At 68.0% G+C, this 14,595-nt stretch overlaps 1 protein-coding gene across 8 annotated transcripts in view; it reads right to left on the reverse strand.

The window, feature by feature from the left end:
• Positions 1–14,595, reverse strand: part of AHDC1 (AT-hook DNA binding motif containing 1) — a 52,972-nt gene continuing 38,377 nt past the window's right edge. For 4 of the 8 annotated variants that reach the window (XM_075774047.1, XM_075774052.1, XM_075774053.1 and 1 more), the window contains 5 exons: positions 8,917–9,079; positions 7,762–7,802; positions 2,255–7,339; positions 1,474–2,113; positions 1–755 (listed from right to left, as the gene is read on the reverse strand). In XM_075774047.1, the coding sequence (XP_075630162.1) occupies positions 2,298–7,339; positions 7,762–7,802; positions 8,917–9,079 (5,246 nt within the window). In that variant the 3' untranslated portion in view covers positions 1–755; positions 1,474–2,113; positions 2,255–2,297. Of the gene's footprint in view, positions 756–1,473; positions 2,114–2,254; positions 7,340–7,761; positions 7,803–7,909; positions 8,028–8,916; positions 9,083–14,595 lie in introns of those variants that run through there. The other 4 variants (XM_075774046.1, XM_075774051.1, XM_075774050.1 and 1 more) reach the window with 2 other exon arrangements.

The following is a 14,595-nucleotide window of genomic DNA, read 5'->3' on the forward strand; positions in this document are numbered from 1 at the left end:
TAATACAAATTTGGATCTTTGGGTGTGTACTGCCAAAAAAAACCCCGCCTTGTTCTTCTTAATAATAATAAAAATAAAACTCAAATCATCGTCATCGTCATTAAAAAAAGGCAACGGAAACCCAAGGAACCCATGCGGAAGTTGCACACCACAAAACCACAGCAGATGTACAGAATGCAATATACAAGACACGATTTATAATAAAACATTATATACAATAAATAGGTTATTGTTACTTTTTTTTCTTTTCTTTTTTTTTTTTTTCCGATCGATCTGTAAATAAATTTTTCTCAGTGCATACTGGTGGGTTTTTGCTCTTCTCTCCTGCATATTCGCCTCTCGGTTGTTTTAGGTCGCTGTTCTCGGTCACTTTTTGATTTCCCTCCGGTGCGTGGCTCTCTCTTCTTTTATTTTTTTTTTTTTTGTGAATTTTAAGCTTTTTAAAATTTTTTTTCCTTAAACTTTTTTTTTTTTTTTTTTTTACTTCTTTTCTTCAAAAGTATTTACAATTGCTGGTTTTGTGCAGAAAATGAAAATTAATAAAATAAAAAATAAAAATTAAAGAGTCCCTCTTCTGGCCGGGAGGAGAGAGAACGCGGCGCCGGCGCCACGGCCGAGGCGGGGGCCGGCGGGCGAAGCGGGGGGCGACGGGGCTGGGGTACCCCGCCGGCGGCAGCCCCCTCCTCTCCTCTCTGCTCCGGTGGCCGGGACGGGTGGGGGGCGCGGGGCCGAGGGTGCTGTGGCTGGCGGGCAGGCTGGGGGGGGAGAGGCAAGAGAGGGGTGAGTGTCCCGCCATCGCGGCACCTCGTCCCGGCTGGGGGTGCCAGGTGTGAGGTTGGGGCTCAGCGCCGTGCCAGGGCACCCATTCGGCAGGGCTTGTGGCAACTGGGTGGCAGGGAGCCCTCCGTGCCCCTGCCTGCGGTGGAGGGATGGAGCCCCCCCCCCCCCCCCCCATCAGCACCCACGTAAGGGCTACCCTGGGGTCCTGCTCACCCCCCATCCAGCACCCACATACCCAGGGCTCTGGGGTCCTGCTCACCCCCCATCCAGCACCCACGTACCCAGGGCTCTGGGGTCCCGCTCACCCCCCCATCCGGCACCCACGTACCCAGGGCTCTGGGGCACCCCCCCATACACCCCCAACTCTGGCACACGCAGGGTCCAGCACCAGCACCCCACCACCCTGGGGCCCAGCACCCCACCACCCCGGGCTCCAGCCACCCACAGATGCTGGGGCGGACGGGGTCCCCAGTTTGATGCTCGGCTGTGGGGCAACACCCAGGGCAAGCGCTTGCAGCCCAAAAGGGGTTGGGGCACCCAGCGGCTGAACCTCCCTGCGTGCATTTGGGTTAGATACCCCACCGGGAAGCGCGGAGCACCCAGCGCACCCTCGCTGCCCCCCAGGCTCCCGGCCCCCAGCCCCGCATCACCCTCCCAGGCGTCGGGCAGCGAGGGGGCTTGGGTGGCACTTACCGGGTGACGGTGGCATCTCCGAGCCCTGCTGGCGACGCTGCCGGAGCCTGGTGGGGGTCAGCTCTCCCAAACACCCATCGGTATCCATCCGGCAAGAAAAACACCCCCGGCAAGCGAGCGGACAGGGAGGGAAAAGAAAAAACCAACCCCCTACCAGCTCCCCGCCCCGGGGGTGGCCGAGGGGGCTGTCCTCGTCCCCCGGCCGGGCTGCGGGCAGGGGGCACCCAGCTGCTGACCCCCAGGCCCCATGGCCGCCTCCTGCCCAGCCCGCCTGCCCTCCCTGCCCACACCCCTGCCCTGGGCTCGGCGGGGGCCGGCGCCGTCCGTCTGTCCATCCGTCCGTCCATCCGATTGTCCTGCTGCGGGGCGGGAGGTGGGGGCGGCAGTCCGGAAAGCAGAGCCAGGCGGTTGGCAGGCGGAGCGGGTTTGAGTGCGGAGGGGGGAAAAACGGGGTTTTTCTCTCTTCGTCCGTTATTATTTTTTTTTCCTTTCATTTTTTAACTTTTTTTGCCTTTTTTCCTTTTTTTTTCCTTTTTTTTTTTTTTTTTTTTTTTTTTTAGAAAACAAACAAACGGTTCCAATCCCAGTTAAATACAGAACTTGAAAAGTGTTCCAGAAAAAAGTGCTGGCTAAATTACCTCTGAAAGAGAAACACAAGACGGAGGGGCGGGGGGAGGACACGGACATGACACACACAATGAGAAGGGCCCGGGGAGGGGGGGTGCCCCATCCCCCTCCTCGCTGCCCCCCCATCCTCGCCCCGAGGGGCTCCCCCACCTACCCTGTAACAAAACCTCGTTGTCCGGTTGGCACGTCAGCAGACACTACAATGAGGTGACCGTAAAAGTGTCCTCGGGGTGTTGTTGCTCTACCATGGGTCCCAAAAACCCGCTCTTCTGGGTGGGGGCCATGACGGGGTGCCCTTGGGGTGCAAAACTGGGGTACCTGTAGTTGTCCTGCAGCTGCAGCATTGAGTCTCTCGGTACGGGGGAGATGTTCAAGTCATTGATCAAGGGACAAGCGTAGGGTCCTCGGTGGTGAGCCCGGGACATCTCCAAGGGCTCCTTCTCACCCTTGGAGGGGTGGGTGCCGCTCGGGCTGCTCAAGTGGGGGTTGAGACACTGGGGGTCCGTCCTGCCCATGAAGTCTACCAGCATACCGGCCCCCCCTTTGCCGTCATACGAGGGGCTACGGGTGCTGGCGTTGGGGGAATACCAGTACGGGGGGTTTTTGCAACTGGGGGAGTCGTAGTGCGGTTGAGGCATGGGGAGATCGCGGCAAGCCAGGTGGGGGGCGTGCGGCAGGGCCCCCCCCTGCATGCTGTGTTTGAGCGAGTCGCAGGCGGGCAGCTTACGGATGTCGCCCGCCCGTAGGTCCTCCTTGAAGGCCAAGGTCGGGGAGCAGTTGGGCGAGAAGGCTTTCTGCAAGCCAGCCTCGAAGACAGTCTGCTGGCCGGGGGCTGCCAGCTGGTGCGGGAGGGCAGGGAAGTGCTTGCTCTCCAAATCCGGCTGCCCCAAACCGGGGGAGTCGCTTTGAAAACCCTGGACGAAGGTCCCGTCCGAGGGGGTGGAGGGGTTCATGGAGTAGGGGCCGGCGTAGTCGCAGGGGTCCCGCTCGCCCACCCCGAAGCCCCGGGATTGGGAGGGCAGGGGGGACATGCTGCTGTCCCCGCTGTAGTAGTCCAAGCCCAGGTCCGTGCTCTCCTGGAAGAGGGGGTTGACCGCCTGCGACTTGGTGGGGAACTTGGCCTTGCCCGTCCCCCTCTCCTTCTTGGAGGCACAAGCCCCCCGGGAACCCCGGGGCTGCCGGGGTCCTGTGCTCCTCTTGGAAGGGTAGACGGAGGAGGAGGAGGAAGAGGAGGAGAAGTTCAGGTGGGACGTGTCGAACATGTCCACCTTCTTCCGTCGGCCCCGACCGGGCTTGGAGTTGCTCTGGAAGAGGACGCTCTGGTTCCAGTTGTAGCCCGGGGCGGAGGATGCCTCGTTCCAGTCCATCATCAGCTTCTCCAGGCTGGAGAGGCTGGACTGGCCCTCGCTGGAGGAGGCCTCGCTGTTGGCGCGCCGGTAGCCGGCCGGCTGGTTGAACTGGGTGCTGTCGGAGGAGGACTCGGAGAAGGTCTCCGAGACCGTCTGCTGCTTGGCTTTCTGCGGGGTGTAGTTGGAGATGTCCAAGATGACGTTGGGCTCGTTGAGGTGGCACTCGAAGCCCGGGTTGTAGAGCTGGCTGAAGGCCTCCGAGCTCCAGTCCAACCCACCGTAGCCTTGCCGGAAAGCCCACGGCGCGGCGCTGGGGAACTGCCGGCAATTTTCGGGCGAGGGCTGGAAGGAGGCCGAACCCTTGGGCACCATGTAGCCGCCGGGCGAGACGGTGCTGGCCCGGCTGTCGCAGCGCAAGGGGGTGTGCGCCGCACTGGAGAACTGCCCCCCTTGCTCGGCGCTGTTGAAGAAGGCGGCTTTGCCCAGCGGCAGGCTGGGACCGGCCGTCTGTGGCGCGTAACCGGCACTGTGGGCGCTGCTGGGGGAGGACGGGAGGCTGCTGCCGCTGCCGTAGGCGAAGCTGCAGTCCTTGCTGTTGGGGCAGTCCTGGGCCGACGGGTACTGCTTCCCTGGTGGAAACACGCTGGCGGGTGCCACGCTCTGCCCGGCGCCGTAGCTGCCATACGGGGAGTAGCCAGGGGTGCCGCTGGCCACCGGGTGAGCCGTGGGTGACCGGGAGACGGCTGAGGGCGGCGCCAGCTTGGGGAAGGCCTCAGCCCCCCGGCACTCTGACGACCCTTGGGCCACCCCGTAGCCAGCGGCAGCGGCGGCGGCGGCACGGCCGGGTGGGAAGGTCGGCCGGCCCTGCATCGCTGCGTGGAAGGCGGCCTCGGCGCCGGGGGTTGCCGCGGCCACCTTGCCGCCCCGGGCCGGGTAGGTGGCCAGGCCCCGCTGGCCCGGCAGGGTGGCCGGGGGGGCTGTGTAGGCGGCCGCCGACTTGCGGGACTCGGAGCGGGAGGCCGAGAGGGCGAAGTCCAGCAGGTCGGAGGAGTCGTCGGAGTCCAGCAAGGAGCGGAAGTAGCCAGTGAAGAGGCTGTGCCTCTCCGGGCAGGCCTCCGTCTGCGAGGACGCTGCGCTCCCAGCGTAGAAGCCAGCCCGGCCGGAGGAGCCCGACTCCAGCCCGGTGGCATGGAACGACCTCGCCTCGGCCCCTTGGTAGCCACCATTGCGGCCGGCCTGGCCACTGGGGTGGCCATGGTGGGGGGCCCAGGGGCTGCCCTTCTCACCGCTGGCCCACTCGGCGGGGCCATCGCCAAAGCTCTGCCCAGGGTTGGGCTCGGGGAAGAGCGCTCCGTTCTTGCGGGCCCGTCGCTTCCGCTTGGGTTTGCCCACGGGGTCGGGCTCCGGCCGACCCCGCTTGCGCGGGTGCACGGTGTCGGCGTGGAGTGCGGCGGGGGCTTTCTTCTTCTTCCCGATGCCCTCGAAGAAATCGCTGAAGGAGCAACGGGCAGCGCGGGCGGCGTGGCCCCCTCCGCGCCCTCCGAAGCCCCCGGCTTTGCCACCGCGCCGGCGGAAGCCCTGGACGCGGTGCAAGAAATGGGAGATGCTCTGGGTGTCGGGGGCTTGGTGGATGGACTCGGGCTCACTGGGGGTCCAGCAGCGGGGCGGCGAGCAGCGCCCTGAGCACTGGCTCTGCCGGTTGAGGAAGGCCAGCTTGGCCAGCACGTCCGAGTAGTCAGCCTTGCTGTCGTTGGTGTCGGCAATGTAGGAAGGCTGGGGCGAGGCCAGCTTCTGCTTCCTCCTCCTCCTCTTCTTCACCTCTGGGGCGGGCTCCTTGGGCTTGGCTTGGCCCAGCAGCAGGTTCTTGGGAGGCCTGCCCCGCTTACGCTTCAAAATGATGGGCATCTCGCCAGGGGGGAAGACCACCACCACGTTGCGCCCGTTGTTCTTCATCTTGAGCAGCGGCGTGGGCTCCATGGAGCTGCTGGCCGCCAGCTCCTTGCCCTCCAGGTTCAGGTTGCTGCTGAGCGATGACACTTTGTAGGTGGTCTTGTTCCTTCTCCCCAGGGACACGGGGATCTTGGCCATCTTCACCACCATCTTCCTCACCCCTCGGCACTTGGTCTTTTTCCCCGTTGTGGGGGCCTTGGGCACCTCATCGGGGTCCAGGGGGGCAGGGGGTGGTGGCGGGGGGGTCAGCAGCGGGGCGCTGGGCTCCTCGGGCCCGGGGGGCACCTCGGCGGGCAGGGCGAGGGGGGACAAGACGTGGCTCTCGGGGGTGATGTCCGCCCGGCGCCCTCGCCCTGCCCTCCTCCGGCGGCACAGCATCTTTGGCTTGTCTGTCCGACGCAGGGCGTACTTGCGGTGGTCCTCGCCGCACCGCCCGGCCCCCCGGCCCCCGCAGGGTCCCCGCTTCACCACGTTGCCCAGGGGACACCCCCCCAGGCGGGGCTGCAGCCCGTGGGGCCGCAGCGGGTCCCTGGAGCCCGGCTGCGCCTCCAGCAGCTCCGACACGGGCCCCAGCGGCTGCGCCTCCAGCAGCGAGGGCTCGGCGGGCAGCAGCGGGGCCCGTGTGTCCAGCAGCGGCGGCTCCAGGGCCCCGGGCAGCGGCTCCAGCGTCTGCAGCCCCAACGGCTCCGCCAGCGGCTCCAGCGACTGCAGCTCCAGTGACTCGGACAGGGGCTCCAGCGACTGCAGCTCCAGCGACTCAGAGAGCGGCTCCAGCGACTGCAACCCCAATGGCTCCAGGTTTTGCAGCTCCAGCGACTCCGGCAGAGGCTCCAGGCTCTGCGAATCGAGCAGCTGGGGCTGCGACTCAAGGGACTGGGAATCCAGCAGCCGGGACTGGGAGTCCAGCTCTTGGGCTGGCAGCAACTGGGGCTGCGGTTCCATCGCCTGTGACTCCAGCAGCTGCGTCCCCGGGCACGCCAGGGAGGCCAGTTCGTTCAGGATGTCCGCCTCGGCCAGGTCCGAGTAATCTCCGGCGTCAGGCTGGGAGCAACCGGCTTCCTCCGCCGGCGCTTTGGAGGCCCCCCCCACGCCCCCGCTGTGGCCGGGGGGCTGTGGGGCGCTCCCCCCACCGCCGTCAGCTTCTCCATCGCGGGTCGGGGGCCGGGGATGCCGCGGCGGCTCGGTTTTGCAGAGCACCCCCCGTTCCTCGGGGCTGCGGATGCTGTTGGCCAGGGAGGGCGAGGAGAAGAAGCTGTACTGGAGGTCGCGGTCGGCTGGCAGGAGGCGGCTGTCCTCGTGGCCACCGCCGCCACCGCTGCGGAGGCTGCCGCAGTCCAGGTGCACCCCGCTGCTCTTGAGGTCCTCGGAGAGGCGGTTGAGGTCCTTCATGATGTCGATGAGCTGCACCACGGGGTGGAGGTTGATGTGCCCGTTGCCGCACTTGCTCCGGAGCAAGGCGAGGATGCTGTCGACGTTGCAGCGGCCCGAGGCCAGCGTCGCGTTGGGGAAGGTTTTGGGCGCCCGATCGCGGGCGGCTGCCTCCTCCGCGCTGCCCCCCAGGATCCGGGGCTCGCCGGCACAGCCCAGCAAGTCCTCCGCCGCCTTGGTGCCCCCGTGCACGCTCTGGCACCGGTCGGCCGGGTCGCCGTGCAGCAGCGAGCCTGCTTGGTGCTCCCGGCCGAGTGCGGGGCACGAGCCCTCAGGGAAGCTCAGCACACTGCAGGATAAGGCCTTTTCTGCCGGGCAGGCCGGGGGCCGCTGCGCCGGGTGCCCTGGTGGGTAGAACTTGGGCTCTCGGACGTAGTCGGGCGAGCCGCGCACAACGCTGGTCGTTACCACTGGGCCCGGGGGCTTCACGCGCATCCTGACCTCCTCCTCCCCCGCGTGCCACTTGGCCGAGCAGTTGCTGACATGGGGGTCGGGGAAGGTGAGACCGGGACCTGCGTGGGGCAGAGAGGGGGACAGTGAGGCTCCGAGGGCACCGCCGGCCGAAAGCAGCCAGCAGTGCCTGCTCCATCCCTGCTGCCCCCCTGCATTTGTCACCCGGCTCATCCCTGCCCCGTCACCAGCGAGGACCCAGCTGGCACTGCGGGAACCTGCCCCCACCGCCCCCAGCCTCCTCCCCTGCCCACCGCAGCGGTGGGGAAATGGGGTCCGACCCCTCCCTGGCTGGGGGGGGGGGGGGGGGCTGGAGACCCTCCCCTCAGCAGGACCACCTGTGCCAGCCCCTGGCGCAGAGCCACCTCCAAGGGGAAGCGGGGTGGCTGGTGCCCGTGGGGGTCTGGGCTGCCCCGTCCCCCCATGGGGCAGGGCTGGGGTGGAGGGGGGGGGGGTCCGGGGGCATCACGGGGCTGGGACTTACCCTCGGCTTTGCTGCTGCTCCTGATATTGCACTTGAGCTCTCTGTAAAGGAAGGGGTGCGGAGGGTTAGCCCCGAGCGGGGGGGACACACCTGGGTGCCCACCACTCCCACGGCTTCTTCACAGCGCCAGTCCCTACAAGGGACATACCAGGGGCCGATCCTCCCGAGCTCCCACAGCCGAGAGGGCAGCGCCCGCCCATCACCCTGGCGTCGGGGCTGCGATCGGGGCGGGGATGGGGAAAGGGGGGGGCAAGGCTGCCTCCGATCTGGGGGACAGAGGGGACAGGTTTACCCCCACCACCCCCACCAACAACCCCTCCGAGGGGGCCGGGGTGCTGGTGGTGGTGGCGGTTTGGGGGGTGAGGGGGGGGGGACGGACACACGGGACCCGGGGGGGGGGGGGGGGGTGGCGAGGCGGGGGCCCTGCGGCCGTGCTGCCGCTAGGTGTCCCCGGTGAGCCGCGCTCCCGCCCGCCGCCCCGGCCCGGCCCCCGCCGCCCCCCCCCCCCCCGCCCGCCCGCCCAGCGCCCCGGCCCGGCCGACGGGCAGAGCCGGGGAGGGGAGGGGGGGGGGACACACACGGGACAGCTCTTTGCCCGCGGAGGTGGCTCGGCGTGTTCCGGCACTCCCCCCCATTCCCACCCCCCCCACCCCCCACCCCCGCCCCACCTCTTTTCCACCCGCCCGTGGACACCCCACGCACAGCTGCTGCCCCCACCCGAGGTGACGCTGCCCGGTGCCGGCAGCCCCTGGGAACCACCCGCCTCACTCCTGCCTCAGTTTCCCCTCGCTGGCAATGGAGGCGCAAGTGAGGCCTGTGTTGGGGGTGCGTGGCACGAGCCCCCCACGGGTGGGTAGGGGTGTCTGGCACCAGGCATGGAGCCCACGCACCCACTGCACAGCCCACCTTGCACCCCACGGGGGGCTGCAGGCACCCATCTTTGCCCCCCGCCATCAGCCAAAGGCTTTGCAAAGCCACGGAGCGCCCCCCCCCCCCCCCCCCAGGGATGCTTTGCAGCCCCCCCACTCCCACCAAGGCAGGGACGGGCAGAGCAGAGGCGGCGAGATTTGCTGCCAACACCCCCCCCCCCCCCCAGCCCCCCTCCCGGTGCAGCCCCCGCTCCCCGTTCCCGGGGCGAGGGCCCCCCCGGGGTACCTGGGCCGCGGGTGCTTGCAGTGCAGGTTCACTTTGAAGCTCCTGCCGTCGCCGTCGCTGCCGGGCTGGCGGGGGCCGGAGCCCTGGGCGCGCGGGAACCACTCGGCTGGCGGGCTGGCACCGTTCTCCAGTGCGACGGGCTGGCAGGCGACTGAGCTCCCATCTGCTTGAGCAAGCACAGAGACCCCCACGTGTCAGCCTGGCAGCCCCCTCCCCAGGGAGCACCCCCTGCCCTGGGCTGGCGTGGGTGCCGGCAGGGTTGGGCATGCTGTGTGCCCCCCCCCCCCCACGCCCCGTTCACGCCTCCCACTCGAAGCCACAGCCCACGGGGACGCCACGCTGTCCCCTCTGCCCCACAGGACGGGGGTGCCTGGGCACAGGGTGACATTTTGGGGCAGGACACCCCTTTCCTCCCCGCCGTGGCTGTGCCTTGAGCTGGGGGGGCTGCCCACCCGAGGCAGGGCATCTCCCCCCCAGGCTGCGGGCGCACATCTGCGTGCCTACACGTGTGCGTGTCCACACAGATGTGCGTGTTGCACATGCGTGTGGCCCTGCCTGCTCTGGCCCCTGCTCCCCTGCATGACGCCAGCATCCTGGGGGTCCAGGCACCCCCAGCAGCTGCCCACCCAGCACAGGGGTGCACGGTGGAGCCCCACAACCCCTCACGGTCTCCCCGTGCCAGCGTGTCCGCCCGTTTCCCCCCCCCCCCCGCCCCGAGCGGCGTGTGAATCCCTGCCTGTTGGCTCCCTCCCCCAGCACACACCCGCAGACACACACACGCAGCCGCTCGGCGTGATCCAGGCTCTTCCCGGTGTCTGGATTAGCGTGACAACTTATCAACAAGGCAGGGAAAGAGAATTCAAACCTGTCAGTCCATCCGCATCCCCCCCCCGCCCCCCGTCTCCCCGCCAGCCTTTGGGCGCAGCGCTGGCACGGAGGAGATGCGGGCACCTCTCCGGCAAACGCCGCCGTGTTGCCTGCACGGTGTAGAGTTACACCAAGGGCAATGTGGAGCAGGAAAATATGTGCTAGAAATACCGGTCTAGTCTCTGATGAAGCTGCTAATGTGCCCGGAGAGCTGTTGGAGGGGAGGCAGGCAGGAAGGAAGCAAACAGGAGGTTTTCCAGAACAGCCGCTGGGAGCCGGTCCCCGCCGCACACGCTGCGCATGGCTCGACAGGGAGGACCGGGGCGTCGCGGGGCACGGGGCGCGGCCCCCCCATCTCTGCGCCGGTGTCCCCCCGCGTGCCGGCGGCGCGTGGAGCTGCGGATGCGTTGGCAAACCCCGTGGGATGCCCAAGGGCTCCCCAGCGGGGTGCACGGCACACACCGGCGTGCACCCATGGGTGCCAGAGGCGCTGGGCACGTCCCCACCACCCTGCCCTGCCCGTCCAGCCGACTCTTACCCCACACCGGCCGGCGCCAGGCTCCTGCCCTCGGACCCCCTCCCGGCCCCGGCAGGGCCACGTGTCCGGTGCCAAGGCGGGGAACACTCCCCGTGCCGTGCCCGCGCTCCTCCCTCGCCCCGGCTGAACCGCCGCCATCCGGCCACCCCCCCCACACAGCAGGGACCACCTGCGCCCCCCACTCAGCACCCACCACGCCACGGCGACGGGCAGCACCCACCATCCCTGCACCACCACCACCACCACCCACCCACGCCACAGGGCGCAGGACGGGAGCCTGACCCCGGGGCGGTGGGGAGGGGGCTGCGGTGGGGGAGCCGGGTGCGCCGGGATGCTCGCCGTGCCGCCGCGCTCACTTTCACCTCCCTGCTCAGCCCCAGGCAGCCGCCACATGTTTCGCATTAGGCTCTCCGGACCATTCCTGGCTTGCTCGCCAGGGGTAGGGCCTTTTTCCTTCTTTTTTTTTTTTTTTTCCTCCTTTTTTTTTAAATTTTTTTTTTATTATTTTTTTTCTCCTCGCTGGTTACAAAACACCAGCCGAGACCACACAAGCGAGGAGGGATGGAGGGAACAAAACGAGAAGGAGAGATAGATGTGGGGGGGGAGAGGCGGCGAGGTCGGGTGCTGCGGTGGGGCTTGGCGGGGGGGGGGGGTGCTTGAAGGGAGGCGGAGGGGGGGGGAAAGCGGGCGAGATTGCAGTCACCTCCGCTTCCCACCTCCTGACCCCGCAGCCCTGCAAAGATAACAGCCCCCGAAGACTGCTGACTCGCCTCGCAGAAATCCAATATCCTCGCCTGGTGAACTAATCGACTACCTGGGCTCGCCACCTCCCCTGCCCGGGCTTAATCCTGCTGCTGCAAAGCTTTAATTAGTTTAACGGTTTCAGGCTTGACGGAGGTTGGCGGCAAGTGGCATGTTCCCCCCCCCCCCCCGCTCCGCCCCCCCGGACAAGCTCCCAGTGTGCTCCCGCTTGGGTGGCAGGGATGCCGTGGGGTGGGAGAGGTGGCACCGTGAGGGTGCGGGGGGCTGCAGACCCCCCCTCGGGTCCCCCAAGGCTGCTGGCGCCCGTCCTCGACCCCCAGCGCTGGAAGGGAGCGAGGAGGGGGGGGACATGGAAGGGCTCGCTTGGCACCGGCGTGGCGGCAGCTTGTGGCGGAGGGATGGCCCCGCAGGACACGGACGTGGTTTGGTGCCCGGCTCCGAGGCCACCCAGACGTCAGGGTGGGGCCGGAGATGCCACCGGGAGACAGGCAGGCGGCGGGGACCCAGCCGCCACACAGATGGGGACACGCCGGCCCCACGCCTCCCACCCCGCCGGGGCGCCGTGCCGAGCTGTCCGCGGCGACAGCGCCGGGGACGGGGGTCCTCCCCATCACCCCGCTGCCTCCCGGGTCCCTGGGCGCCGGAGTCGGGGTGGCCCTAAATACCCCCACGTGGGTGTGGGGGGGTCTCTGGACACCCCTGTCACCCGTGTGCCGCACGCACAGCCGTCCCGGCTGTCCCTCGCGTGTGCACACGCGCATCTGGGGCGCTGCAGAGGTGCCCCCTCTTTGCGCACACACGTGATGTGGCATCACGGGGTGTCCCACTCCTGCGTCCGCCCTCGCACAAGCCTGGGGACACTGCGGCGGTGCCTCTCCCTTGCACGCTCACGCACACTTGCACACGGCCGGGGCATGGCGGAGGTTTTTCCTCCCTTGTATGCGTGCACACGCGCACACACACACACACACACTTGGGGCACGAGGGAGGTGCCTCCCTTGCACAATCCCTTCATCCGCTGCCGTCCCCTCTGTGTCCTGTCCCTCGCAGCCCCCTTGCTCGCTGACACGCACCCGGCCCCCCCCACCCCGTGAGTCCCCCCGGAGCCCGTCCTGCGCCTGCTGACACCAATGGAAAATCCCCTCCAGTGACAGCTTCCTGGCAGGCGCTTTCCGAGGGTTTCCGTGTTCCCCAGCCACCCCCCCCCGGCCACCTCCTCCCTGCGCCACGTGGGGGGTCGGGCAGGCAGGAGGACCCCTCGCCTCTGCCCCCACCACCCTGACCTCTGTGTCCCCCCCCTCAATTCAGCATCACAGCCCCCACCCCAAAGCACATGGGTCTTGCTCCCTCCTCTTCCTCCCCACACCTCGTCACCCTGCCTGCACCCCACGCACCAGGCATCCCCTGCCACCCCCCCTGCCCTCCTCCGGAACGGGGGCACCCATCGGCACCAGGGGTGATTTGGGATCCCACCTGGTACAACTGGGTACCCACCCGCCTCAGGCACCCACCGCCCCACAATGCTGCCGGCGCACAGGTTGGGAGCAGGGCAAGAGCCCCGGGGTCCAGAGGGGTGGGCACGGGTGGGTGCTGGGGCACAGGGTGCTTGCAGGCAGGGGTGCAGGGTGCTTGCAGGCAGCCCTGACCCCTCCTTCGGTTGTCACCCTGCTCCCACCGTGGTTTGAACCCGGCTGTCACCACGTCCCCCCGCCGCCCTGCCCTCTCTGCCACGCTGGTAATGAGGAGACGGAGCAGATGGCGCCTGGGCTTCATCTTAGGCAACGGGTCCAGCCGAGCTGCTCGGCTGCCGGTTCCCTTCATGGCGCCATCGGTCACCAGAGCAGAGGTTTTTTGGGGTGCCCCCTGCCCAAGGAGGGAGCTGGTGGGAGAACACGTCCCCTCCCCGCCACGGTGCCGGGCTGCGGTGCTGCTGCAGGGGATGGATGGTGCTGCCGGGAAGGGCTTGGCTGGTGTGTGAGGCAAACGCACCTGGGAGACGTGGCCCCAAGGGAGAGCTGGGGCTGAGCGCCACCCTCCCACGGCACCTCAGGGTGCCACGTCCCCAGGATGGGCTCAGGCACCTGCCCTGGCACTGGGGAGGGGGCTCGGGGCCCGCCGGGCTGGAAGCAGGGGTTGCCTGCAGGTCTCAGCATCCCCCAAACCACCCAGCGCTGCAGCAAGGCAGGGCGGGAAACTCGTTGCCAAAATAGCTCCGAAATCCCGGCTGGCCCTGCAAGCGGGGACCCTGGGGACACCGATGCCCCCACACTGCTGGGGATGACGCTGAGTCGGGGGACACAGCCCTTTTCTCGTTCCTGGCCTCAGGTGTGCTGCTGCCACTGGGGACTCCTGCGGCACAGTCCCCAGCCTGGCCGGTGGCATCCTCCAGGCCTGGTGGTCCCGGAGCTGGTGGGACCCTTGATGGGTTCAACCCTGTAACGTGCCACGGTGCCCTCGAGGTGGCCAGAGATGGCGATGCCTGGACAGGCTCCTCTTCCCCTGCCGCAGGAACCACCTCTCCTGCAAGAACCATCTCCCCCACACCGACCATCTCCCCTGCAATCATCTCCCCCTGCAAGAAACCATCTCCCCATGCAAGGACCCTCTTCCCCTACACCACAGACTTGGGGGACCGCAGCCGCCCATGGGCATGGACGTGGGGGGCACGCTGTCCTCCCACCCCTAGCGGCGTCCTCCAGCGTGGACGCAGCCCCCTCTCCCACCCCGACCCCTTTGGCCCCGGAGGGGTCTGACCGCCCTCCCTGGCTGGGGTGGGGGAGCAGGAGGCAGCGGGGGGGGTGGGGGGCCGGGGGAAGGTGGGGCGGCAAAACCGCTCGACAGATGGACTGCAGAGACGGTGGCACCTCGGCCGGCTGGAGCCCAGAGCCGCAGTTCAGAGCTAGCAGGGAAACGGGCTAAATTTAGCTGCCTTCCTCGGTGCCAGCTTTGTTCCCCCGCCCCGCCGAGCCGGCGCAGGAGGCGAGCAGCCGGCCTGGCCCCCTCCCCTGCCCTCTCCCCGCTGGGCGGAGGGGGGGATGGACACCCCGGCACCCATCCCTCAGGGTGCCAGGTCTGGGTGCCAGGGGCTCCTCGGGGTGCCGGGTATTTTTGCACGCACGTCTTCGCGCGACGGTCGTTCCCGGCGGTGCCACGGGGTGCTTTGCCCCAGCGTGGTGAGCGTGCCCCTGGCTCCCCCCCCCCCACCTCAGTGTGCCGGCAGGCCCGAGGCTGCGCAGACGGCCGCGGCCCCCCTCTCCGGGCTCCCTGTTATAGCCACAGCATGAGTCACAGCGCCGGTCCCTGCCCAGCGCCGGCCACGCCGGGTCATGTAACACCCACGGCCGCCCCGGCGCGGAGGGGGGCTCCGTCCCCAGCCCACGCCACCCCCTGCCCGCAGCCCGTGGCACCCAGGGTGGCTCCGCACCCCCCCCAACACCATGCTGGTGGTCCCCCGGGATGGGGGGACAGAGGCGATGCTTGGCTCCCCCCCCCCTCGTCCCCAGCCGGCTGCG

Source organism: Balearica regulorum, chromosome 22, assembly GCF_011004875.1.
Source record: "Balearica regulorum gibbericeps isolate bBalReg1 chromosome 22, bBalReg1.pri, whole genome shotgun sequence".
NCBI lineage: Eukaryota > Metazoa > Chordata > Aves > Gruiformes > Gruidae > Balearica > Balearica regulorum.